Raw genomic sequence first — 27,775 nt, 5'->3', positions numbered from 1 at the left:
GCTTCAGAGTAATCCACACAACCTGGCCAACAACATAGCTCACATGAGATGTAGGTGTATTACAATATTGTTAACAATTGTTATTAATGGTCTACATTGAGCACTATTCAGTTGGATTAAATGGTGTAAACCTGGAAATGTGTATGATGTTTTCATTTTTAGGTGACATTCTTTTAATGATTCAGTGGTTGAGTGAATGATTAAATGACTCACTCAAACGTTTGGAATAAATCAGTGCTGTTGAATGAATCTTCTGAATTAATAACTCATAAAGATGGTCACATGTTACCACAAACAGGTTTAACAACTTACTGAATAACTGAAAACACTATCACTACTGCTGAAAACACATGAGTTAAAGTAGCACAAATTTGTTTTTCACATCTTTCTGACAGTGCATAATTTGTAATTAATTCTTGCCCTTGTGAAGTATTGCCTTGTTTTTATTAGTTCTGAAACTAGTATCCCGCACTTGATGTTCCTTTATAATTACAATTTTATGTCCTTATATTTCAAGGCAGAGCACTTTTCAAAGACTCATAATAGAGTTGCACGCACAAACAAACTGACATGTGGAGACTGAATCCTTCTTTTGTGTGGAAAAGTTGAAACCCTTTGTAAAAGACATTTTTGCTTTTCTTTGTTCCAATCTAAATGTCATTAACAGTCATTCTCCACACAGCATATTAGTATGCATATTATTAGTATGTGGTTTTGCAGTGTATTAACATGCTCATGCATTAACCTTGCATATCAAATACCAATCAAATATGCAATCAAAATACCATTCAAATGTTTAAATAACCTCATTTGCAATAGATACAATAAGAAAAATTGTTTAATTTCATAATATGTTCTATAAACCCCAAAGGATCAAACATTTAAATGCTATCATTTTGATAATAATTACACGTTCAGTGTCTGTTTAAATGTATGAAAATGTACATGCGGTTTCTTAACTCTACAGATAAATACCTTATAATACTAATGAGATGACACAGTCATGCATTGCTGCTCCACTATATCACCTGTGCACAAGTGCGACCTCATTTCCCACTGTCAATGACGTTCCTAGCTATGTAAACTCATTTTATTGGTTTGTGCAGGGTCTAGCGGTGATCCGTGAACACTTCCCCTCCCCGGGTCCACCAGAGGTGGAATTGGACGGTGTGGCAGTTTAAGGTCAATGTAATTGGTGAGCACGGTCCACCAGGTCCGGCCTGGCGATGCAATTCTCTTGTCACCTCTCTACAGGCCAGATGAGGTTTTAGAAGTCTGACCATTTTTAACAGGCAGCCAATTTCAGCACAAATCCTCCAGATATACACTACATGGCCAAATGCATTTGAACACAAACGCCGCACACATATGTGCAGGCTGAAGATTTCCTCTACTCTGCTAGGAAGGCTTTCCATCTAAATGATAGCGCATCTTATCTGGTACTAATGACTTTCAGATGCCATTCCATGAAATTCGTTACTATTAACATTAAAGTAAGTCTTGATCTAAAAGAACAGTTTGCCCAAAAATTTACATTTGCTATAAATGTATAAATATAGCCTACTTTATTTCTCTGTCTGAATCTGAACAGGTTTGGATAAATGTAGCATTTCATCACTTGCTCAGTAATACCTGTAGATCGTCTGCAGCTGTCAGAATGAGAGTCCAAACAGCTAATAAAACCATCACAATAACCCACAAGGAACGCACATGACTCCAGTTCATTAATTAATATCTCGTGAAGTGTAAATCTGTGTGTTTATAAGAAACAAATTGATCATTAAGACGTCTATCGTGGCCAAAATATGAGTCCTTAATCCATAATAACATCCATGCCCTGTCGGCGTCTCACATAAAACCCACTAAGAGATGGTAAAGATAAAGTTTTTGCTTGTAAATGGTCCTTGATCTGTGCATATTCCTCCTCAGGCTCAGATGAGAAAGGTTTTTCATCTGGTTATTATTGTAGATAGAGGCCTCAGGCCTCATTTGAAAAAAAAAAGGGCTTGATGGTTTTGTATATTACATAGCTTTTAACTTCACAAAATGTTAAATGATAGACTGTGGATTATTGCAATGTTTTATTCGCATACACTGCAAATGATCCACTGGTGAGCAAATGATATAAGGCTAAATCTCCTCAAAATCTGTGCTGATGATGAAACGCAACTACATATTGGATGGCGTGACGATAAGCAAATTTTCAGCAGATTTTCCTTCTTCGGTAACCTATTCCTTTAATCAAGAGCGATTTTGCTGTAGTATTATGAGCAGTGCTGTGCTCTGCATGACACTAACTAGCTCGTTTCAGGTGTCTGTTGTCAAGGAAAAGATACCAAGATGAATTTAAATTATTCTCCAGTCCTAAATCTCTGCGAAGAAGCTGCTCGGGATCATAAACTAGGACGGAATTTAAAATGCATGATCAGAATTTCTCACATATCCCTCAGTTTAAATTGAATCAAGTGTCTGTTGTGTCATGCATGTTCCAGACATGGCTTTCTACAATGTGAATACATTTGTGTCAACGCTGCACTTATGTTAATGCAAGGCTGGGAAAAGATGAATTTAAAGATGATTACTTTTAATATACAGCCATCGAGAATGAATATGGGGCTTCTCCGTTATGTTGCCTCTGACAGGTGTAATCTATTTTGCAAAAGGAGAGATGTCCTGGTTTCTGAGAAGGAACTTTCAGCATTGGAAGTGTTCATATTTCAGACGGAAACGCTGTGCTTGTGAGAACAGAAGTGCCAACTGCTGCCTTATCAAAGCTACCACAAAATCCCAGATGACTCAATCAGGAAAAAAGGGAAAGGATCAGAACAATGCAGGAAAGCATTTTTCTGACATGCTTCCATACCTTCGTGCCATGCTTGAAAATTCACTAATTCCCCCAAAAATAGAGGAATACAAGAAAAATCTGTTTAGTAAATCTGTTTAGTAGAAATTTTAAAAAGGTAAAGCATGGTGCTAGCAACAGCAAAGTCATGGGTTCGATTTGCAGGATGTACACCATGAATGCAACATAATACGCTTTGGATAAATGTTTTTTTTTTTTTAAATAAAAGTACATGAATGTGAATGGTTATTACTTGCTCTTACATTTTTTGTTATACACAATGAACTTTATGTAATCTTCTATCCAATGCAATATGTTGTAGAAAACAACTGCAACCTGACCAGTATTATATATCATACATTTTTTTGATGATAGTTTTATTATTCATATTTTATAAATCAAACTAATATATTGCGATATAAATTTGTAATATACTGCATAAGCACTATAAAAATTAGAGTTAAAAGAACAACCGCTTGCTAAAAATACCATGAGAATTCATTTGAATTGGTTTCAGTGTTCAACTGAATGTCAAAAATTGAAAAACCAATGATGAAAAGTCAGTTCTTAGCCGTTCTCTACTAACCATTTAATGCATTTAACACGTGTCTTTGCTCTATTCAACATGGAGGTTAAATACGTGTCGTTCAGAATTTAAAAATACAGATTTAACCTATTGCATGACATGATTTTGCTAACAGACGCACAAAGACCCCCAAAACAGAGCGTCCAAGCAAAAACCCCGCAAAGGTTCGGTTCATCTCATTTACAGAAGCTCGCGTGCATCCATCCAATACAAGACATGACACCGATTATTAGACAAATAAACTTACTTGCTCCCACCAGAAACATTTCACTACCGAAGAGCAACAGTCCGACTGAGTTAACAAGGACAAGAACGCGAGCCATATCTCCACTTCAGATGTCCAAGAATCCAATGAGATGTAGTGATCTTCTTTTGCTTCTAAACGGCTATGTTTACAGCAACATTATGAATGCGAATTCATTCAAATAACGCACATCTCAAATAAAGTACGGTAAAAATCTCACGATGGGCATCATATTCGCAAATCCTACTAAAACACGTGCCGGAACGTCCATGTGAGCATCAGGTTTAATAGGCTACTGACTTTCCCTCGACTTCCAAAACGCTTCCGTCTCACTTCAGATTCATGCTCGGTTTATTTTAGGATCTCCTCCGAAACTGAAGGTTGCGAGGGAGCGTCAAGTTGAGCGTCGGAGGTGTTCAGGTAGCGACGCTCGAGCACGTCAGTGTTGATGTTGAGCGAGCGCGCGGCGATCAGCACCACGGTCAGCTCCGAGCCAGAGACACAGCACAGTTATTTATTTATAAATGAGCGCGCATCCCGACAGTGTGGACATTTCGGCTTTGCCACATCGCTCAGTGACCGAGACCGTTCATCGCAAAGCCTTTTAGAAACGAAGCATTGACGGATTTTGGGTAATTTCGTTTTACCTTATTGAAAGTGATTTCAGACAGCCAAAGATCATTATTTTCAAACGTGTTTTGTTTTGGTGTCTGTTTTGGAAAAGTAAGCCTTCACAAGAAGACTAGGGTGTTTCTCACGTACTTTTTAGTGGAGAAATACCGCCACTCGTTAAAGGTGAGCTCACATTTATGAAATAAATTTTAAAAGGAGCATGTAGCATGATGGCATTTTCCCCAATTTTTGGTTTCCAGAATTCGCCAAAAGACAACTGCTTGGTTTCAAGTTAACTTAAACCTTATGTCGCTGCGAAAGTAATGGACAACAGAAGTTTTTTGCTTGTTAAGAGACTGAACCTTAAGAAAAATAAATCATTCTACAAATCAATTTGTAGAAAACGTACAAATGAATTTGACAAAGTTTACAATCTTTTAACCCTAAAATACAACACAATGCAATTACTGAAAAGCACCTGTGAAAAATCAATGCAGAAATATTCCTCTTATTAACAGAGTAGGCATACTAGGTCATATCGTTATGAAAATTGCTTAGTATACACTTCACTGACCACCTGCAAAATGCTAATTTAGAGGACTTTGGCCTTCACAAAAGCCTTTGCTAAAAGCTTGAAGGCTGAAACTATAGTATTTGAATCGCACAGCGACCTTCTGACGTAATTAAACTTTAGAGAGTGTCACAGGGTTGCTCTGCAATGATTTTCAGTCTTCTCTCTCACTGGGAAGGGTTTTAAAGGTCAGTGCAGCGCATCAGCTTCTAAATATGCATTTTCAGGTACATTACCTCCTTAAGGGATCAGTGATGTCTAGGAATATTGTAGAATAATAAAATTGCTTGAAAGAATCATTTGAAGTTTTAATGTGATTTACTGAATAGGCTACAAATATATTTTAGTACATTATACGGACATTTACATGAAAAGCAACTGTAACTGTCGGCTATGTGTACTTACCCTTGTTTAGTTCAAATAAATAAACATATAATTGCTTTCAACAAATAATTTATTTTGTTATGGGCATTTAAGAGTTAATTCCTCATCGCTCTGTCTTTGCCTCTCCTTTATCAAGAGCTCGCCTCCTGGCAACAGACAGAACCATCACTCTCAACACGTTCTCCATAAATGCTGAGGCATAACTCAGTCATGTGACATCTACTATTTTGCTCAGCCTCTGCCCAAGTCATACACAATTCAGGACAGGCCCAAACATGTTTTACATGTTCAGGTGACAGATGCTTAGACCACAAAATATGATTTTCAAATGTAGACGTGCATGGCTAATCATTGCTTTTGCAGTTGGATCACAAGGTGGCGCTATTTAGCTATTGTTGCAACTAAATGTATTGTAACGCACACCCACGCATTATGGCTTAAAGCTTATTTTGCGAGACTGAGACTTGCAAAGAAGACTTTGAGATTATATTGCTTTTTCAGAGTAAATTTTAGAATGATAAAATGCTGTTCTTTTAAAGTCAGCCTGCATCTTTTTTTAAACAGCCAATGGTGTTTTGTTTGTGGTTGTTGGATGCACACACAGGGTCTCCAACCATCCACATCCACTACTGATACACCCCTCTTTTCCTTCTGTCCCCTCAATGAGGCAGAAGTATCCAAACTTCTCTCCAGCCATCGAACAACATGTCCTCTGGATCCTATCCCATCTCACCCTTTTGAAGCAATCCCTCCCACAGCAAGCTAGTAACCCCTACTTCTCTTAAAGAGAACTACAGACCTGTCTCTCTCTCTTTAAATTCATAGCGTAAACATTTGAACGAGTTGTTTTCAGCCAGGTATCACTGTTCCTTTCACATCAGAACAACAAACTGGACACTAACCTTTGAATCCTATATTCAAAGAGAGAGGTATCCAAAACACATCAAGTGGTCACTGGGGTTCCTCAGGGATCGGTTCTTGGACCCTTCCTCTTCTCCACAAACACTACATCCCTGGGTCCCTTCATACAGGTGCATGGTTTCTCCTATCACTGCTATGCTGATGACACACAGCTCTACCTCTATTTTCAACCACGTGATCCAACGGTAACTGCTGGATGATCTCGTCATGGAAGAGACAATTACCCCATCAACTGCGGTTGGAAATCTTGGTGTAATCTTTGGTGACCAGTTAACTGGTCTTCAATGAGCCCAAAAGAGCCCATGTTACATCTCTTTATATCTCCTTGCAATGGCTCCCGGTTGCAGCTTGCATCAAATTCAAGACACTGTTGCTTGTATATATAGAACAGCCACAGGCCTGGCTCCCACTTACTGGCTCGCTATTACGAACCTACATCTTTGCGTCTCTGGACCGGAGACAAAGTGGTCAGAGTGCTGCTGCGGTTTGAGTGACACAATGTGAAACCAGACCTCTTTTGCCCCCATTGAAAGCATATTTACACTGTCTGAATCAGTCCCTATTGCCTACATTCACCACCAATCTCAGCCACGGCTTCAGCATCTAATTATAGTGTTATTATAAGTGCGGGCACTTCAGATTCTAGAGAGCATTTGATTGGTGAGAAGATTTGATGACAAGCTGAAGTACAAGGTGACGTCAAAAAACTGTTGATCCTTTTTAGCCGAAGTTTTGAACACTTATTTCTTCTAAACGCAAACTTTGTATGTTTTAGAGTACACTGGCTTATAGATAACCTTAAGACTAACATATTGATACTAACGCTTAAAAAACTGATTTTGATTTCAGGGGGACTTTAAATGGAATGAGGTTCTTTATTTTCTTTTAGACGCCTGTGGAGCAGAAAAAAGGCTGCAATCAGGGCATGGTTAAGTAATTTGTCTCCTTTCAAAAGCACAGCAGGGGATACATTTCAAACTGTATGTGGTTTTCCCCCATATATTCATATCCCACAGGCTCTTAGAAACATGCTTTAAGGAAAGTGTATAGAATAACTTAGATGATTGAGCTAAGTGATTAAAATAATAATGGAGGTAAGAATAATCAGAAACAGAGAAACTTAAATGAATTCACTAGTTTTCTTTTTTCTGATTTTCTCAAATGTGAAGACAATAAAACTTGAAACAGCACATTTCCTCTGAAATTACATTAAAATAAAAATGAATTAGTAAATGCAGAGAGGGATGAAAAAAGTTGGCTAAGACATGGATATATTCCTCCAAGAAGAATTTACAAGTCTCTTTCCAAATTGCATATTACTTACACAAATTAAAATGTGAATAACGACCAAAGACTGTTACATTGATGAGAGCAAATAATAGGAGCAGGACAGTGGCTGTATGTTGTCAGAAATCAAAAGCGGTTTGTAGAACAAAAGAAGTGAATAAACAATTTGCTTTTTCAAGATTGTATTTCGCAATACAACAAACAATTAATCTTTGACAATTTATCAAAAGCAGTGACTGCCTCATCATTTTAAATTATACTAGCAATTTAAAGTGCATTACAGTCTGAACCGTTTAAAGTTGTAGGATGTACATAGAGCTCTTTTGTGTGGTTAAAGAAATGTTATTTCCAAGTGGATTCAGTCAAAATGAAATAGTTTGCAAAATCAATGGAATAGTGAATGAAATAGCTGAGGAAGTAAACCATGAAAGAAAAGCTTCACAACAGTCTTATCTATTTGTTTGTTTAAAAAAAAAAAGAGAGAATAAGCACGTACAGCTATTGATTTTTGCTGCAACAAGCTCTCCAGAGCCTTCTAATTGTTTCTTTGAGAGGGAGAGAGAGACTATGGTCAATTTCATCATCAGAAAAGACAGTATTCTAGGTCACAGAAACATTAATATTTATGCCAAGGATCTTTCTCCTATAGATTGATATTAATTATCCACATCCACTGGCCTGACTCTGCAATAGTTTACACTCCAGGGACCTGTATTGTTGCTCTGTATATTAAAATGTCTCTAATTTTAATGGAAATTAATTACTTTTTAAATAACTTTTTCATTTATATATATATATATATATATATATATATATATATATATATATATATATATATATATATATATATATATATATATATATATAGGATAAATTGTATACCAGTTCTAATCATTATTCTGGTATAGGCGTTTCCCCTGTTTTAGTAAATGTGGAGCACTAAAATCTGTTCAAACATGCAAAAAAAAAAAACAAATGCTAACAACATGTTAAAACATGCTAACATGAAATATGCTAGCAACATGCTAGTAACATGCTTAAAAAAGAGAATGCCAGCAGCTCCCAGCAAACCAGTAGGGGACTTTTTAAGGGGTTTTTAAAGGTCTAATGAGGCTTGTGTAGGTGGACAATTCACGAAAACATGCTAGCTGTTTAAACATGCTAGCATAATTCTAAAACAGGTTAGCAATGTTGCTAAAACACGCTAAAAATGTTTTTAACACTGGCGACATTTCTCAATATCCATTCTTAAAATATCTTGTGTACTAGGCCTTCTCTGAGTAACTTTTAAACTTCAAGCTTTTAAATATATATATTGTAAGCTATCAGGCAAGGTTTTGGCTAAGTTTGTCATCAAACTGTATCTCTCTAGTTTAGTAAACAATTACTATTAAAATAAGTCATTTTGCAAGGCACTTTAGTCATTAAACAAAGAGATGAGTTTAGTTTGTAAATAAGAAGAAAATACCCTCCTGGATCCATCTTTAGACTGGGACAATGAATCAGACTTTGTTCCTCTTTATTTCCTTACTGTTTTGTATTCATATCACTCTCTTTCCACTGATGGTGAGCATAGAAGGGAGGGATGAAGTGATTGTGAGGAGAATATTTTGGTCTTCCATCTGGGGTGAGTAAATGAAACGAAGCGCAGCAAAGTCAACCCAAGAACAGAGGTTACAACAAATGCGTCTGACAGAGACCCTTTTGTCGTCTCTCTACGCTTTTATCATCTTCTGCTATGTGAAAACAATAACAGCAATTAGTTTTACAAGCCCATTTTGGCTGAGACTCCGTTTGCTGCAGCTCCCATTCGGACTGTGAAACGTGTCAGTCAGAATCTTTGTTTTGTTGTTCTCAATGGTTTTGACTCGACTGCAAGTTAGTAATTTAGACAATGCTATATAGAGATATGACACAAGAGCATTTCTGTCTGAAAGGAAGAATGACTGCAGGGAGGTCAGAAGCCCTCAAGTGATCTTTCTCGGGACAGGCAGACGATTGTGGAGAAAAATGAGAGGGAAAATGTTCACTCAAGTCCACAGACAGAGCGCCAGCAAAGATAGCGGGAAAAAATAACCAAACAAAAAACACTGGCTACCAGGCTACTAACCATGGTATAACTGCGGTTATACAAATTGGTACTAAACTTTTTACTGCGAATAAGGGCTGTAAAAGTGAAAACTGGTTTACTCACCCATTGTATTTGAGAAGTGACGCTTGATGTTTTCAGTGCAGATATAATTAACGACAGCCGGGGCTTTTAAGCTTTAAAAAGCATAAAATAGTCCGTACATCAGGTTCATGATTGGATATAAGTCTTCAAACGCTACATTTCTGTGATAAACAAACGTTGAAATCTTGACCGCCGAGAACCCGCCATGATTTTGGATTTTTTTTTTTTTTTCTCGATGATTGTCTCACGAGACAGACTGCTTTGTTCTTCACAAATCTATCGTGTGGCGATTTATAAAGCGGTTCCTTCGTCTCAAAGCGTTGTTCTGTAGAAGAAAAAATATCATACGACTTTGGAACGACATGAGGGTGAATAAATAGCGACAGAATGCACATTTATCCCTTTAACTTGATTGGGATACAATCATGAGGTTAAAGGCGATTTCTTTAAGAACACATGATAGGTGGGAACATCACCAGAATATGTTATATAGATATTGATATAGATGGATGATGTCTGAGCGAAAGAGCGTATTGAAAAGCTGACTAGTTAGTTTTGTCATGATTAACCTCAGACAGTGTGCGGGTCGGCATCTAATTAAAAGATATTGAGGCGCACTGTCTGGCAGATGATTCATCAGTTTCTAAAGAAAAGTGCGGTGTTTGACTGGGGATATAATTTATTGTGTCAAATAATGTGATCTGGCACATTATCAGAGTCTACAGATGTTCGTTGCTGAATCCTGTGCTTGGACCACCCCCTGGTGGAAATGACTGAGAAAGACTGAAAGAGGAAATGAAGTATGTGCGCCAACAGAATACATCACATCAAACTTTAGCCACTAAAATGTTCAGCCTTTTCTTACTGATTCACACTTTAAAAACACCTCAAAGCTAACAGAAATCTATTGAAAATTTGAAACTAGACAACTAAAATCAGCAGATGTCAGTCTCAAAGGCCTATTTTTAAAAGTTGTCAGAGCTTTTATTGGTCAATGTTCCTTTTATTATTATTATTATTATTATTATTATTATTATTATTATTATTATTATTATTATTATTATTATCTTACTTGATCCAGCACACTCCGAAACTGTGTTGCAAATAATAACTTGTAACTGCTATTTGCTCGAAGTGTCAAGAATTGTGGATGACACACTGACCGAATGGATTTCAAAAAAGGACACCTTTTGCCTCACACGCACATTTGCAGGGACTTACTTTACCAAAAGACAGTTTTGCTCTGCCAAGAGATGATGTTGAGTAAATGGAACCATAAAGAGATTTTGCAACCTGATGGAACACGGCCAGCCTTGATGTTTAAATTGTATTTTTCCCCCAGAGAAAACCTTCTTCTGTAATCTTTATAATGGGTTGAGGTTTTTGCAGATAAGCAATTTGTGATGATGCATTAGAATAATTGGTCTTCTATACGTAAATCACACAGCTAAGAGAGCTGGCCAACACAGAGAGCTTGCTGACTACGAGTCTAACCTTCCTTATTTGTCTTACAAAAAAAATAAAAAATACAGTCACATGCGTTTTACAAATCTAATGACGCATTCATCTAATATAGCATTAAAAAGCTAGATAATGACCCTATTAAGGGGTATGACAGTAAAATGCACTCTGTGTAATGATTCATTTCCACAGTCAACAAAGCCACTAACGTCACCGATGAGCCAGTTAATTTATCAGCCTCTGATAAATATCATAATTCCATCAAACGAACATCGCTTGATATATGAACAGATACCAAGCACGCTTTCGTGAGCACCTCCCGCATCATTAACAAAACTTGGTTTCAGCATGCACTTCCCACAAATATTTTGCTTAAATGGACACCTTTGATTTTGCATGAATGCTGAGAAAAAAACTTCAGAAGCATGTTTGGAATTCCGAGCCATCGAGTGCTTATCTTGAGAGGAATGCTGACTCACTGCTTCCTGTTTCAGCTGCGGACTGGCAAGCAGGAAACCACAGGAGCAGCTCTTGGGTGTTGGTTGCGTTCTCACTCGGTTTATCTACAAACATATAAAGCCCCAGGGGTGAATTTAAGGCAGGGAGTGGAGCTGCGTGAATGCTGAGCGCTTCTCATATTCGTCTGAGCCACCAGAATTAGAAATTGGAGAGACGTCCCTCAAAGCATTTTAAATTTAAAGGGCGCTATTTAAAATGTCAATTTAGAAATGAAACAGAAAAATAGCAAAAATGTACTTTTGCCCTGAGGATTGGTACATTGTGCATTAATACTGGTGCTATACAATACTGCTCAAATGTTTGGGGGCCGTAACATTTTTTTCTCAGCAAGCAGTAAATTGATCAAATATTACAGTAAAATAAAGTAAAATAAGTTTTTAAAATAAATACTGTTCTTTTGAACTTTCTATTCATTAAAGATATATATATATATATATATATATATATATATATATATATATATATATATATATATATATATATATATAAAAAATCAAAAGTTTTTAGCGGAACAATTCTTTGGGTAATAAGAAATGGCACTTAAGCACCAAATCAGCATATTAAAATAAGTTCCGGAGAATCGTGTGACTTCGAAAAAAGAGGAAATGTACTCAGAACATTGGCAGTGTTGGTCGTGACAAGGTTCTCAAATGCAACCCTGGACCACAAAACCAGTCAAGTCGCTGGGCTATATTTGTAACAACAGCCAAAAATACTTTGTATGGCTAAAAAAATGTTTTCTATTATGCCAAAAATCATTAGGTTATTACATAAAGACCACGTTCCATAAAGATATTGCTAAAAACTTCATTTGAACAACTTTAAAGGCGATTTTCTCAATATTAAGATTTTTCTGCACACATATAGTTTTCAGATTTTCTCAAAACATTACCAAAAGAACATGATTCGTGCTTCATTCATGGATTTTTTTTTTCTGAAAAAGTTTAGCTACTTGTTTTAAAACATTTGCTGCATAGAAAAAGGAATGTAAAAAATAATGGTCCCATAATGATAAAAAATGCTAAAAAGAAATTAATGTTTTAAGGCCCTCTTGCTTTTTAACATTTTAAACTTAATCTTAACTTAAAGTGTTAGTTTACACAAAAACATTTTTTTTGTAAATTAATTACTCAACCTTGTGTTGTTCTAAACCCGGAAGACCATTGTTCATCTTCTGAACACAAATTAAGATATTTTTGGTCAAATCTGGGAGATCGTTCATCAGTAAAATATTCCATGTGACATCAGTGGTTCGGCCGTAATTTTACGAAAATTTTATTTTAAAATATATTAAAATAGTTATCTGAAATTGTAATACAGCTTTACAATGTTAGCTTTGACTGTATATTTGATTAAATAAATGCAGCCTTGCTACGCATTGAAAGGTTTTTCAAAAACGTAAAAAAAAAAGTGTACTCTTTATTCACTGCGTTATCTAACGCTTTAATCTATTCCCGATGAACGGAACATTCACAGTCTGTTATCTCAGGAGGAAGTCTAGCTAATGAATGTTCATTTGACGGTTTCCTGCATGAAACTTCACTGATCATGCAATCAGTTCATTTAAAACACCTTCAAGTCATTCAAGTTCAAATGAGTCATAGGTAATGTGCAGAAATAATGTTTAATATCTGTGCATGGTCTGATTTCAGTATCTGAATAAGATACAAGAGGATCTTGTTTCCTTGCTGTTAAAAACCTATGTGTGTCACACACTCTGAGAGTATAGCTCTGCGTTTTCCAAAAGCTTTAGCAGAGAGGTGCGAAATTTCTATGAAAAAATAACTAATTTAAGTGCATAAATAATGATTGGTAAAACGCTCCCCTGGTCTTCCAATTGGTGGGATAACTGCTATCTCATACCATTTTTTTAGGCCAATAACGTTGTACTGGGCTGGTCAAATGCTCAAACAAACAGAGCGTGTGGCAGCAGCACAAAGCCATAGTCTTTCAAGGGAATCAAACAAACGTTACACGGTTGTCGGCGTACGTACAGCAATAATAGAAGAAAATAACTTATCTAAAAAAGTGCACACTTACCTTTAAAGAATTCAGAAATACCTTACGAAGCCCACAAGATAAAACAAACCTAAGAAAAAACTACTTGCATACAGTAAATGTAAAAAAAAAAACGTATATACATAATTGTTGCTTTAGTATATTCCCCGTAATCCAAATTTTTGGTTCGGAGTTCAGTCCATCCTATCATTCCTTGTGTTTTTGTTCATCCCCTCAGTTTTCATCTATTGGTTCTGCATTGAAGTTATGGTTGCATCTCGTACTGGCCCTCAGTAGCAATGAAAAAGTCATTGAGTGTGTCCTGTAGGTGGTCAAAGGTGGGCCTGTCCTCTGGCCTATCCTTCCAGCACTTCAGCATGACGTCATAAAGCTCCTCTGGACATCCATCCGGACACGGCATCCTGTAGTTCTTGTCAAGGTTACGGATCACCTCTGGATTCGTCATGCCTGAAAACGTGAAGAAAGTCCAGCCAGGTCGTTTCAACATCTACCCGTATGCTACGCTGCTCTGAATGGGAAACGAAACCCAAGAGAGAAAAACCCATTACCTGGATACGGTACTCTGCCGTATGTGACGATCTCCGTCAAAAGAACTCCGAAGGACCACACATCTGACTTGATGGTGAAAGTACCGAAGTTGATGGCCTCAGGGGCCGTCCACTTAATAGGGAACTTTGCGCCTGATCAGTAAAAAAGATGCGATAAATGGGGTTTTTTAGGAAGGTGGTGTGCAAGCATGGAAAATGAGCATTTTAGCAAAAGTATATTAATATACCAAAAAAACTGTAAATATAGCCTAAAGTAAAGAAAAATCTGCCTTTATGTGGTAAAAACAGACAACTTGGAAATTTCAGCAAAGAAGCCGTTTTTGAATATCAGTAGGTCGTACCCAATCTTAAAAGGTCAGATATGTCAGATTAATTATAAATCAAATGTCAGCACTGACTGGTGGAAAAAACACTGCACTGTGGGAATAAATGAGTGTACTCACCTTCTTGTGCCGTGTATTCAGATTCAATGATCCTGGCAAGGCCAAAGTCTGCTATTTTACAGTGCAGGGACTCAGAGACCAGAATATTGGCGGCGCGCAGGTCTCTGTGAATGTAGTTTCTCCTTTCTATGAAAGCCATTCCCTCTGCGATCTGTTAGAGAGAAATTAAACTGAATATAGTATAGGCTTTATGTGAAACACATGGTAATTATTTTGTTTTTTTTGGTTGTCACTGATATTATTTAAGGGCAAGTACAGGGCTGTTTCTACCCTGTTCTTGTCTTGTAAGTTGATACGGCATAAAACAAACAAACACAAAAATATTTATGTTTGCATGATGAACTGAAAAAAAAAAAGTTAGCAGCAACATAGTGGGCTCTAACAGGAAGTTTGACAGACAGCAAGATCGCAGTCATACGTGTTAGGGGCTTCCGATCGATGGAAAAAATAACGCAATATCCTGCCTGAAGATATTAATCTAAATCTGTGGTGGTTGCTACAAGTGGTTGCTACAAGTGTACAGATCTAAAAATGTTCAGACCATGAGCTTACAAGACCAAAGACCATTTCCTCTACATGTCCATGTGTGGTGCAAAACAATCCTAAAAATAGTTACAGAAGTTGAAACTGATCTGCAGGGGGTGTGTGAATCAACTCTAATTAACGTGCAGGTTTCTATGAAGTGTTTTTAAAGGCGTCCCGCTTCATGAAGATTCAAATCTTGAGGAATAATTAATTGCTTCTAAAGTAAGACAATGAAGTGAAATCCTAAAAAAACCTACTTGAGCAGACATATCAATCAGCTTGGGAAGTATTAATTTATGGCCATCATCCGTCTTCAGAAAGTCTAACAAGCTTCCTTGAATAGAAAAAAAACAAGTGTATAGTTAAGGCAGTTATTACAGACTAGGACTCTAATATTGTTGTGGTAACACCAACCGTGAGCCATGTATTCTGTGATGATATATATGGGTTCTTTGGTGACTACAGCGTGCAGTTTGACCAGTCTCTCGTGCTGGAGCTGCTTCATCAGATTAGCCTCCTGTAAGAAAGCCTCTGGCTCCATGGTGCCTTCCTTCAAAGTCTTGATGGCGACTTTCTGGGAGTTTTTGTAGTATCCTACAAACAAGAGCCACAGGCACATGCAGCTTTATCAAATAAACTCTTGAAGAAGAAAACGTAATTGATCTTTTGCAGCTCAATTTTATAAATTATTTTTAGGACACATATAAATGGTTAGTTTCTTAAGAAAGGGCCTAGAATCTGTTATTGAGATCAAGTTTTTTTTTTTAATTGTCTAGGTTAGGGTGAAAATATGTAAACATATTTTAAAACATGATATATTTGCTGTCCGTTTTTTGCTTTAAGCATATACTTTACTAAAGATGGTTATATAAAACAAATAAAATCATAAAAAAATGGGCACAAAATGGATAAAAATAAAACTATAATACTTTTTTGTAAGAAGAAAGCCAACAAATAATGATGGTATTAAAACAAATATTATGCCATTCTGCTTCTCAAGTAAATGTAAAAGTTGTAAAGATCGGCAAGAGCACGTAACTCAAAAAAAACCCTTTGGGGCACAATTAAATGATCATTCATGTGGCTAAAATATGACAATATCAAACAAAACCACACAAAACACTGACAAACACCTTTGACCACACCACTTTAGGGCCAGTGTACCAGGAAATTTACTCGGAAGTCAGAGAACTACAAAGACACAATTATTTTAATTACTGCTCTGATTATTTTTAGTGTCTGATTAAAATGTTTCAGTTCGATTTTGAATAATTTTATGTATTATACCTCAAGGCAACAGTGCAACAATGAAAAGAAATTAAACTCAGAGATTTTATGGTCTCACTATAGCATTCTGACCTCAAAAAATTAAATCTTTCAATGCAATTCAATTTTATTAGTGTTTATAAACATATATAATTGACTCCTACTGTAGGTTTTGTAGCTTTAAAATCAAGATAATGAACCTGACTACATATTACATAAAATGAAGATTACTCTCTAATAAACTGAAATAGCAAAAATATGTGTCAACCAAACATTGTGACAGAAAAAGAACAAGAATTGATACCCAAAGGCAACATTATGCAACTGAACTTTCTTCTGCTTCTTACCCATCCACACTTCCCCAAATTGGCCGGCACCAAGTTTTTTCACCATTTTCAGAGTCTCTCTGGGAATCTCCCACTCATCTTGAGCCCAGGGCCTCTGAGGGGCATCAGTTTTGCATGGACTCCCAAGCCTCTGGCATAAACCATCCGCCGTCCCTTTATGTACAAGAAAGAACAGCAAGAACGTTCAAAGGAGAAAATATCCCAAACTCAAGAGAAATTTCGAATTAAACAAGACTAATCAAAACCATTTTACTGGTTTTGATTCAGTCTGGAGCAAAGCACTAATTGTGCTCAAACCAAAACGTAGAGAAAGGTTTTTTGCTACTCCGTAGATAGTTCTATAAAAAGACACTACAAAACCAAAATGGGGCGAGGGTGCAGAATACGAACTGAGACTGAAGACGACCTATTTATCCGGTGGTAAAAGCAACTGTTTGTCATGTTCTAACAGCTACGACCACAGAAAGCATACAGTGGAAAAAAACAGAAATGGTCCCTAATATAGCAACAGTCAGTCAGCTCCCAGTACTTACTGGAGTAATACTTTACTAGTTCTTGAAGAGAAGAAAAGGTCGTGTTGGGAGAGATGTAGTAACCACCGTTATCAAGGGCTCGGATCTTATAATGCTTGACTACATCACCTTGCTCTGGGTTGGAGTCTCTTATAGACAGAGAGAAAGCACCTGCAGGGGATCAGAAACAGTTAAAAGTTTTTGAAGTAACGAGCATTAAATGTCATCTGACTGGTATCACTGAAATATGTGCCCTAGCAAAATGAAAAACCAGTACTAGCCTCTGTAAAAAGAAAATATAATAATCAGGAAAGCATTCAATGCCTTTCAAGACAGCTCTTAGAATCTCTGAACCATTTTGTATGTTCAGGATTTCTCGCTCGTCGGTTAGGGATTTAACAGAGCATTTCAAACACAAACATCTAAGGTACTTTAACTTGAGAAGGAACATGACTTCATGCATCAAGTATAGTTTCCTTCTAAAATGCAATGCAACTTAAAACAATAAAAAAAAATTCCTTTAAATTAATATTTTAAATTAATAAATGAATAGGTAATATTAAAACTTATTTAACATCTTTTAATGCTTTACGCATTTGGTCAAATTGTACGCTAAGAAACCTCAGTTACTGAAAAAGTTCCAGTGAAGACTAGTTTCTGCATTTTCCATCACTCTACAAGTTGATAAATAAAACGATAAAAAAGGCTATTAATATCTCAAACTAAAATCAAAGCACAGATCTCAGTGCCTTGTTGACATTTATTTGCTCTTTCTACATGATTTGAACTTAAAAAAGAGCAGCGAATGAGACTCTGTAATCTCTGAAAAATGTTTATATGCACACTTGATCAGCAAATGGTTTGCTCAAAAAGAAATAAAAGTAACACATTTTGGCAACCAGAGCCGTGTTGTGCACTTTTGTGCTCATGAGTCACAAAAGTAGTGAACTGCTTATGCAACGATTGCAACGAATCGTGAAAATACAGGGAATAAAATTTACTGGCATCTGACCTTTGGTTGTTTCACTTTCTCTCACAAGAAATGCCCCAAGTTTGTTTCCTGGTGCCAGCAGAAGACGCTCTGTGTCTCTGCGACTCATGTCCTTGAAAAACCATCTGGAACACAAAACAGAGCCTTTATAATGTCGCTCTTTACAGATTAAGTTTAACAAGTATATAACAGTTAGCTATGAGCGACGTCTCAAGAATGTCGACGTTATTAAGAGCAAGAGTGCCTTGGGCTGAAATATTCAGAACAACTAACAACAGCCTACTGTTTGCACTACTGCTGAAACATATATAGGTAATATTTGTTACTACTGTACCTCTCCACCTCCAGTGTGTGTGCTCTTGCCACATAGGTAGACGGGATATATCCCTCATAACCAGTGACCAAGGACTTCGCCAACCACCATTCACCAGTCCTGAGAAAAACATGGGACAAGTTCATCGCTGTCGCTTGCGTGTGATTATTTCAGCTGACATTAACACGTAGCGAATTTAAACAATACATAAATGTATAGACGGAATAAGATTAGCAAAACGGCAAAATGGATTGATATATTAAGTAAAAGTTATTAGCAATTTTTTTTCTTTTGATTAATTGTAAACATTTAAATGTGGGGATCCTTCCTTAATATAAAATGCTGTATTTTTATAGCCGTACTAGCAAAAAAAGTATCGGTTTAAAAGTATATTGTTTACTCACTCTTTAATAATCTTGAGTCTGTCGCCTTTTTTAAACTGAAGATCCCTCTCACTAGCAGGCTGGAAGTCATATTGAGCAACAACAATATCTTCATCTGAAAGAAAATTAAAATATTCAATTCAAATATGTGATTAGCATTTCCTTCTGGGGCATAACATGCGAACGTTAATATGCCATCACATATGGCCTCTTTATTTTCTTATTTTTAATAAGAACACAATATATGCACCCAGGGATGGTATTATTCATAATGTATTCTGATTTTGGAACAAAAAAACGCTTTGTTCAATTGAAAACCAGCATGGCAAAAACTAAGACGTAATACCTAGATTGTTGTTCTGCTTCCTGGGATCTCTTGCCAACTGTAAATAAAACATTTCATGTTCATGTTAATGATTTTTGAAACACTTACATGTATTAGAAAATGTATACATTTGCAGTGATATAAATTGTAGTAATATTTAAAAAATGAATGGCGCTAAAATGAAAATAGTCTTGTTTGTGACTGTGTAGCTGAGCGAAAGCGAAACAAAGTAAAAACTATTTTCTCAACAAAATCGAGCTGGTCTTAAAAAAAATATATAAATAAAAAAAATACTAAAATCAGCAATACTTACATGAAATTTGTTAGAGTTTGATGAATTATAACTTTCATGCCCTTTGGAGTCTTTGTGATGTTTCTGGTCACTACAAGCACAACCCATCCTTAAAAAATGAAATTGAATCATCTTCTTAATCAGTGTTCATATACTCATATTTTATATTATTATTATTTTTATATTTGAAGTCAGATGTATCTATTTCCTGTAATCGCACCTATATTCACCACTGTCAGTCTCCCCAGTTCTGTTCTCGGAGATCAGTAATAGTCCAGAGGAAATCCAGAAAGGTCCAGAAAAGCCTCATACTGGGTGCTGAATAAAAGAAGAAAACATTATTAAGCTAAAACATGCTCAGGATCATACCACAGCTCGGTGGTTCACACTTAGTCTATAAAAAACATGATCAGTCATGTTTCCATTAATATAGTTAGACATTCACAAACACAAATGAAACATACATATTAAAATAAATAAATGAATTAATAAAATAAATAAAAAAATCGCTTACCTTTATGAAAACAGATTCCATTGGATGAAAATATTAACTAGTGCAGAAGATAAAAATTTCAGATTTTTAGGTGTTTATCCTTTTAACAGCTTGGCAAACTGAACTAAACGAACTATTTTTAAACGATTTCAAACTACTTTTTAAAATAATAATTTCCCTTCAGGCTGAACAAGCATAATTACACATTTAATTAAAGATAGGCTACTTCCTGAAAGCATTAAAAGAGCAAAATACGAAAAGCTCAACAAAAAAAAAAATTAATTAATAAAATCAAAGCAACATCTTTATTACAGCGAAGCCGAAATTTAAAGTAAAATACATCTATAAGTTTGTACTTACATTTTGTGTGTCCTCGGTACATTTAAATATGTTTAATAATCCAAATTCGGGTTCTCGGTTTCTGAAGTACTTCTTCTCTTACACACATACAGACACACACACACTCAGTCTGCATGTGAGGCCCGGCACATGCCCTGAGAGACTGCATTAGCTGAAAGAGATAAATAGATATGTTTATTTAGCATACCCCTCCCTCTCTTTCCTCCGTCAGTGCTTAATTCACAAACTGTAGCAAATGCCTTCGAGTAAAGCACGCATATGATGAGCATGTGATGTCAGACCTGGAAACCATACACAACATATTTTAACATCCTCATTCTCAGTTACGGTTTGAATGTTATTTTTACTTTATGCTGTCTGCCAACAGGGAAGGCCGATAATTTCTTAGAAATACAGAAATAACAATTCCAATTATTTAAAACAGGCTTTAAGAAACAAAACCTGTTGCAGTGAATTTGGGAAATCGAGCAGTTTTGCGGGCATTTCTCCTGGAAACATACATAGAGCAAAACTCTCAAAATCTTTCCATGTCGAATGAGAATATGAGATGAGCGACTTTTGTAAAAACCGACGTATGGTTAGCTCACAGCAGCAGCAGCAGCTTTGACACAGGATGTTGTTGACTAGCCCGTACAGACGTTTCTCTTTATAGGCACTGTGGTTTTCTTCAGTTAAACTTCAGTTAATCTGATCTCTACCTTCTGCATGTTCATTTACTCGGCAGTAAATTTTAGATTTTAGAGTTCAGATTTGAGCACATCTGAGCTGTCTTATGCAAAAACAGCCAACATTGTGCGGGTCACATTTATTAAATCACTAGAATATTCGATAAAGAGCGCGTTCAATGTACTGCCGTAAATACACTGAACAACATTATAAGCGCAGCACTTGTGTTTTCGCCCCTGACTTTTTCCAAGCACACTAAAGGCCTAATTCTACGGCTGACCATGACATAACCGCACCGCCACCACGGGCCACTCACAAACCGCTCACCCACAAGACGCCATACACGCTGTCTGCCGTCTGCCCTGTACAGTGAAAACCAGGATTCATCCGTGAAGATGAATGGGCTGGATGTGGATGTCCTGGGATGGTGTGGTTACACGTGGTCTAATTCTCTGGAGACGGCTTGCGGTAGAGAAACGAACATTCGGTTCACTGGCAACAGCTCTGGTGGACATCCCTGCAGTCAATATGCCAGCTGCACGCTTCCTCTAAACGTGTGACATCTGTGGCATTGTGCTGCGTGATACAGCAACTGTCATGATGGAAATAAGATGGATGACTGTATGTTATGTATGTAATGTTATAATCTATACAAATCTATCATATGTGAAACATAATAATGAAGCAGTATGTATCATGATGCTGATTTTGAAGTGAGGCATCTGGAAAAGGCTCAAGTAGCTCAGGTGTTTTGCTTAAGCAGTACAATCTCTAAGATGATGCTTTGCATGCATTAAAGGGTTTTGTACATGTTCAAAATACAATACAATTACATTAGCTGTTCAGTTTACACTGCTTATTGCTACTGTACATAAGACATGCATGCATATTTTTTTTTTTGTGAGATTGTCAAGCTAGAGTAAAATAAAATTCTGAAATTAAAAATAAAAGCAGCTCACTGATTTGCGTGGGGAAAACAGTATTGAAATGTATTTCGTGGTAGCTTCTGTAGAAGGCCTAATAAGAGCATTATTCACCGAATCAGAGTCTGACTGTTAATCTCTTTACTTTATTGCACCTCTACTGAAAAGCAGAATATGTTTACCGATGCAAAATTGTGCCCATTTCAGAACGTCCACTTGAGAGCACCAAAGCTTATTTTTCAGGCGATTTAATGCCTAAAAGCACATATTGCTTAAAGTTCACTGCTGTTACGCTGTAAGAATGAGACCTCCGTTATATGTGAAAATATATTTTAATTATTCTAAATAATTCAATGTGATTATATATATATATATATATATATATATATATATATATATATATATATATATATATATATATATATATATATATATATAAAATTAATATTTAAATAATAATTTTTATAGGCTTAATATTAAATTAATATTATCTGCTCCTCAAATATATAAGTGCTACTTAAATACATTTTACCCCAAAATTCAATTCACGTGATTCTGTTTATTTATTTATTTTAAGCAGAAAGGCTATGGTTTAACATTCATTGTTTTCTCTTTCATTTAATGTAAAATGTAAAATGTCATTACTCCTACGATCTTTTTCATCTAACCTTACACATTCTCCTAATTACGATTCGGCTTGATTCTTTTGATTTTACCTGGCGAGAAACTCCTTGTTTCATGACAAAGTCTATATGAGACTGAAGATGACATCATTCCGCTGGATCATTTGAAGAATTCAGAGAAACAAAGGAAATGAACTATTATAAACATCAAACAATAGCTTGTTGATTAACCATTTTATCATAAGCAAACGCTGTTTTTCCCATATAATCAGGAAGACATTTATCATATTAATACGAGAACTGCATAAACAGTATCAAGGAAGTACCGTTCACTTTAAATCACTTCAAAGTTGTTTCCTGTGGGTTCCTGTTTTCCTGTCAGAATCACTTTTTGGTTGCACATAAATGGAGAGTAAGAGCGTCACTGTCAGGCCGGCTTTTTTCTGCGGACCACCTGTGCATGTGATGTAGAGTACGGGGCCCCTCTGACATGCGGTGCAGGTGTGTGATGGGAGTTTGTTGAGGGTGTCCTGGCAACACATTCATCTTTTTCCCACTCTGGTTTTCCCAGAGATTGCGGATACTGCGTCCCCACAACCCAGGTCCCCAGACACTGCATCCTGTCCAGCAGTATAACCTGAATAACAGTGGAAACCAAGGAGCAGAGAGAGAGAGAGAGAGAGAGAGATTGTGGCTCGAGAGAACCTCCATGCCCTGCCCATATTCATGACAATATGCTAACCCTGCAAAAATCCTCCTGCACCTTCTTATTGTGTTTATTGTGTGAGAACATACATTCATACCGAACAGGGACCAGCTGTCATACTTAAACACCCTGCTGAGTATTTCTTAGTGTATTTATTATTTATAAAAATGATTTATCGTCAACTGTTTAAATAAAGAAGTAAGCATCGCATTACAAACTGACATACAATCTGACAATACTCAACTACTTTTGGGGTTAAAACTTTTTTATGGATAAAACTTTAAAGGGTTTCCATCCCAAAATATATATTTTTTGTCTTTATCCATTCACTTACTTAGGTCGTTCCAAACCTTTGTTCGCCTTGGAAGAGATATTTTGGATGAAAACCGGGAGGCTTGTGATTATCCTATTGACTGGCAAACAGTTCAAGGGTGAGAAAAATACGTCGGCAGAATACTCCACGAAGAACGAGAATAGCGTAACTTATTGGAGCGTATCCTCTGGACGCAAAATGCGTACGCTCTGAGTCAGCCGTTTTCGTTCGAATCAAAATTCAAAAGCGTAAGTTGACTTAGAAAACGTATCTTATCCCTGTGGTGCGATTTTCATTTTGGGGTGGATTAACCATAGACGTTTACAGATGACCCATTCGAAAAATGAGGTACTTTAACACTGTCTCCCCGAATGCTTTTCATGTCCGCGGGTTGAAGCGACTATAATAACGTGATATTTAGCATCTTTCAAAAATTCTGTGATTACTATGGTCAATGATATCTAGTTGACTATTAATATGGTGAATGGCGGCCTACAGAAATAGTCACTAATGAGTCATCTTCATATCTAATATCTATCTATATGTTTATCTATCTATCTATCTATCTATCTATCTATCTATCTATCTATCTATCTATCTATCTATCTATCTGTCGACTATACAGTATGTGATCTGGCATGCCATTGATGTATGGTTTAAATAGGACAATATTTGAAATATGACTATTTGAAAATTTTGAGAAAAAAAAATATCAAAAAAATATTGAGAAAACCAATTTTAAGATTGTCCAAATAAAGTCTTTAGCAATGCATTTTAATAATTAAAAATTACGTTTTATTATGATCTTTACTTAATATCCTAACGATGGAATAAAAGAACATTCAATAATACTGACCCGTGCAACGTATTTTTGGCTATTACTATAAATATAACCACTTCGTCAGCACTAAAATAAGTATATATTTTTGAAATTAATACGAAAATAACACACTGGAAGACCAGTTTATCAAAAATAAATATAGTCTTACAAATGAAGGTTGAGGTGAGAAAAACATGGTTCTTTTTAAGAACTTTTCACTGAAGGATTCTTTGGGGAACCAAAAACTGTTCTTCTATACATATCAAAGTCAGTACGGCTAGCAACTGTGCATCTAGACTGTGAAAGCTTGCGCACCGAGCAGCAGGTACTGCAGGCCTACACGGATGAAAGAGTCTGCTCTCTCATAGTGTTTGCGTGCACCCAGTTCTAACTTTGCCAATCAAGCAGCACCTGAGGACAAAAGAGAGAGAGAAGCCCCTATTCACAGCCTTGTAGGGTGCTTCCTCAATGGAAGGGGGGAGAGCAGCCTACTGTGAGAACATTTTCTCTCTTCCTCTCACCGTGTGGGAAAACTCCTCTGCCCCTCTCACACATCGAGCCGGACAGGGACTCACTCATTTATTCGTCCTTTATTAAATGAGACCATGGACACATTGGCCACAATAGCAGTAAACCAAACAATGCTCTCAAGGGCCTGTTGTTTAGCCCTGGCTTCCAGGACTGCTTTATACATGGCACTTCCTCTGTGGAATCAGTTTTTGTCAGGAGTTGGTGGTCTGAAAAGACATGTCCTTGGCACTGGAGCCATATCCTACTGTAAAAAGACATGCCAGGATTGATACAATGATCAATGATTGGCGCATTCGCATGCTACTTGTGTCCTGTTTGTGTTCTCAAGAATTACTGCTGATATACCTGAAATTAACAGGAAAGATACTTCGCATGTTTTTAGTGCTCCCTATTGTAACATTTTTCAAAATAGAAATATTATTTTATTCTGAAAAGTCATGTTTTTTGTCAGTGTGCATTCAAATAAAACCGCAGCTGGGTTTTTTTTTAAAACCACTTACCAAATAAAACAAATACATACACACACACATTAGACACATTATATGTACATAAACTGATCTTTTTGATCGTAGTGTTTTGATATTTTAATTCGTCGTATTGGCAATTTTTTTTAAATATTATTTATTTTAGCTGTATCACTATATTTTGTCCTGCAAGGTTCAGTATTTCAGTATTATAGAGAAAAATAGTAGTCCCTTTTTTGAAGAAAATATTGATTTTGAAAAGTGTGTTAGCATGTGTGCATCTATGTGTGTGTCATATTATATATATATATATATATAAAACTTTAAATTAAATTATTAGTAAATATATACAGTATAAAATATCTAAAATATTATAGATACATAGATAAATTGATTGATATATATTGAAAAATATTCTAAATCCACTATATAATTGTTTTTAATTTTATTTCTTGTGAATAATTGCTGCTCTTCTTGACTGGGGTTCAATAAAGTACTAAAAAGTGTGCTCTGTTACACTTGTAACTTGACATCCACCTGTGTAGTGTGAGGCAGGACGTCCTGGCACACAGCTTAAAATGACTCTTCTCCTGACCGACAGGCTGGCACACTTGTTTTTCCTGGAACATCTGGAATCCTGGGAGTGTGGAGTCGCTCTAAGCGGGTCTTTGCAGCTGGCTGCAGGCATAACACTCAGAGGTAAACAGGGAAAAACAGGGAAAAACCCCCCGCATTATCCTCCGGAATAGATGTCTGTATATCCCAGCGTTGAGGGTGGAAATAACCCCCGTCAGGGAGCAGGTGCTTCCTCCAGCAAGTCGTCTTATTTATCCACATTTACAGCCATGTTTGGGCAACCATGGACATGGGCTCAAGTTCAAGCCTCAAAGCCTCTTGATGCCAACAACAGCCAAAAAGCGTCTAATGATCTGATCTGTCACACGCAGCAGGCGGCTGAATGTGTAGTGGATCTTAAAAAAAAAAAAAATTAATCTCAATATAACTGTTCTTCTTCATTTGTCATCACATTCTTCACTTTGATTATGATGTATTAAATAGTTATATTCTCCATATATAGCTTAAACTACTGATTGAAGTTTAAGTTAAAGTAAAAGTACACTTAAAAAATAAACAAATAAATAGTTGAGCCAACTTAAAATTTTGTGCTTCTTTGTGTTGATTTCATATGGTTTTGAAAATGTTTATTTTCAGCAAAATATAAAACGTTTTACACCTTGAATTAACAGCCTGAACCCACCTTGTCTTGCCATAGATTGAATTATTAAGTATTTTTAGAGTATTATAAATATGATCATCATGAGAGTTTTTAGAGGCCCTTTTTATAATAATTTCTAGTTTAATGTAGAATATTATTAATACATTAATTTAAGATATTATTTCTAGAAAATGGAAAATTTTCTTTTAATTAGACTGTTTTATTAGTTGGTTTGACAACAGGACTGTGGAAACATGTTTCAATAAAATTTCACACACACAAACACACATACACACACGTATCTATAGAGAGAGAAAGGCCTATTTTAATTGCATGTACTGCACTTTTTAGTATTTTCCCCAACATTAATTTAGTAAACGTTCTGTCCTTGACCTTTATAAGACTAAAAGCTATTGAGCAGCTTCTGTCGCAACAGTTGAGCATAAAGTTATCAAATCTTTATTACAAATAAGGTTAAACGATAAAGCAATAACCTAGCTTCTGTATTGCCTGCATGCCATTTACGTTTTTCCTCCAGTCCATTTCACATGATGCTAAAATGCAAATCTCATCGTCTCACTCTCTCTGTGAGGAGATGGAAGGCACTCTAGGATATGGTGAGAACTTGTGAGATTAGACAGCTGTGTTTTGTCAGCGGCTTCAGCCCCGCCTTCGAGTGTGGCACTCGGTCGATGGGAGTGACACCAATTATTTATGTCACGTTCCCTCCGGAAGCAGAGGATGGAAACTCAACAAGAGAGGACCATCCATCAGACTTGTCCAATGGGGCTGTATATACCTATGACTCCAGCGAGCAAAGGCAGGGAATGAAGTCTCTTAGGACAGTTTCAAATAACCAGCCACACACTTACCTGTCAGAAAGAGACAGTAATTAAAAGTCCCTGAATATACATACCATTTAGTCAACAAATATCTATATCAGAGTATCGGATTGGACAAGTGACGGCGTTTCGGGGGGCGTTTACTTGAGTAATTGGACTTGTCGTGTGATCCTCGGGCTCTGCCCTTGTTCAGTAAACCGACCGGCCTGTTAAAAACAGCAAAGTTAGAGAGCAAAAACAAAATGCAGGTTGTT

General features: G+C 36.4%; 2 protein-coding genes across 3 annotated transcripts in view; both read right to left on the bottom strand.

Moving 5' to 3' along the window:
- Positions 1-9,887, bottom strand: part of fndc4a (fibronectin type III domain containing 4a) — a 29,860-nt gene extending 19,973 nt beyond the window's left edge. Inside the window, exon 1 of one of the 2 annotated variants that reach the window (XM_043218699.1) lies at positions 9,642-9,887. In XM_043218699.1, the coding sequence (XP_043074634.1) occupies positions 9,642-9,645 (4 nt within the window). In that variant the 5' untranslated portion in view covers positions 9,646-9,887. Of the gene's footprint in view, positions 1-3,675; positions 4,205-9,641 lie in introns of those variants that run through there. The other variant, XM_043218697.1, reaches the window with a different exon arrangement.
- A 3,318-nt stretch (positions 9,888-13,205) lies between these two features.
- blk (BLK proto-oncogene, Src family tyrosine kinase) lies at positions 13,206-20,637 on the bottom strand. Its single transcript, XM_043220599.1, has 15 exons — positions 20,418-20,637; positions 20,079-20,115; positions 19,785-19,882; positions 19,586-19,673; positions 19,294-19,330; positions 18,969-19,062; positions 18,586-18,684; positions 18,273-18,376; positions 17,282-17,431; positions 16,749-16,901; positions 15,550-15,729; positions 15,393-15,469; positions 14,611-14,761; positions 14,168-14,299; positions 13,206-14,066 (listed from the first exon to the last, which is right to left on the bottom strand). Exons 4-15 carry the CDS (start codon positions 19,670-19,672, stop codon positions 13,864-13,866), a joined length of 1,467 nt encoding a protein of 488 aa, XP_043076534.1. The 5' UTR covers position 19,673; positions 19,785-19,882; positions 20,079-20,115; positions 20,418-20,637; the 3' UTR covers positions 13,206-13,863.
- Between the last annotated feature and the right edge of the window lie 7,138 nt (positions 20,638-27,775).

The sequence above is a fragment of the Puntigrus tetrazona genome, chromosome 20 (assembly GCF_018831695.1).
Source record: "Puntigrus tetrazona isolate hp1 chromosome 20, ASM1883169v1, whole genome shotgun sequence".
Classification (NCBI taxonomy): domain Eukaryota; kingdom Metazoa; phylum Chordata; class Actinopteri; order Cypriniformes; family Cyprinidae; genus Puntigrus; species Puntigrus tetrazona.
Note: the sequence above shows the minus strand (reverse complement) of the source record. Positions and strands in the feature narration are given on the sequence as shown.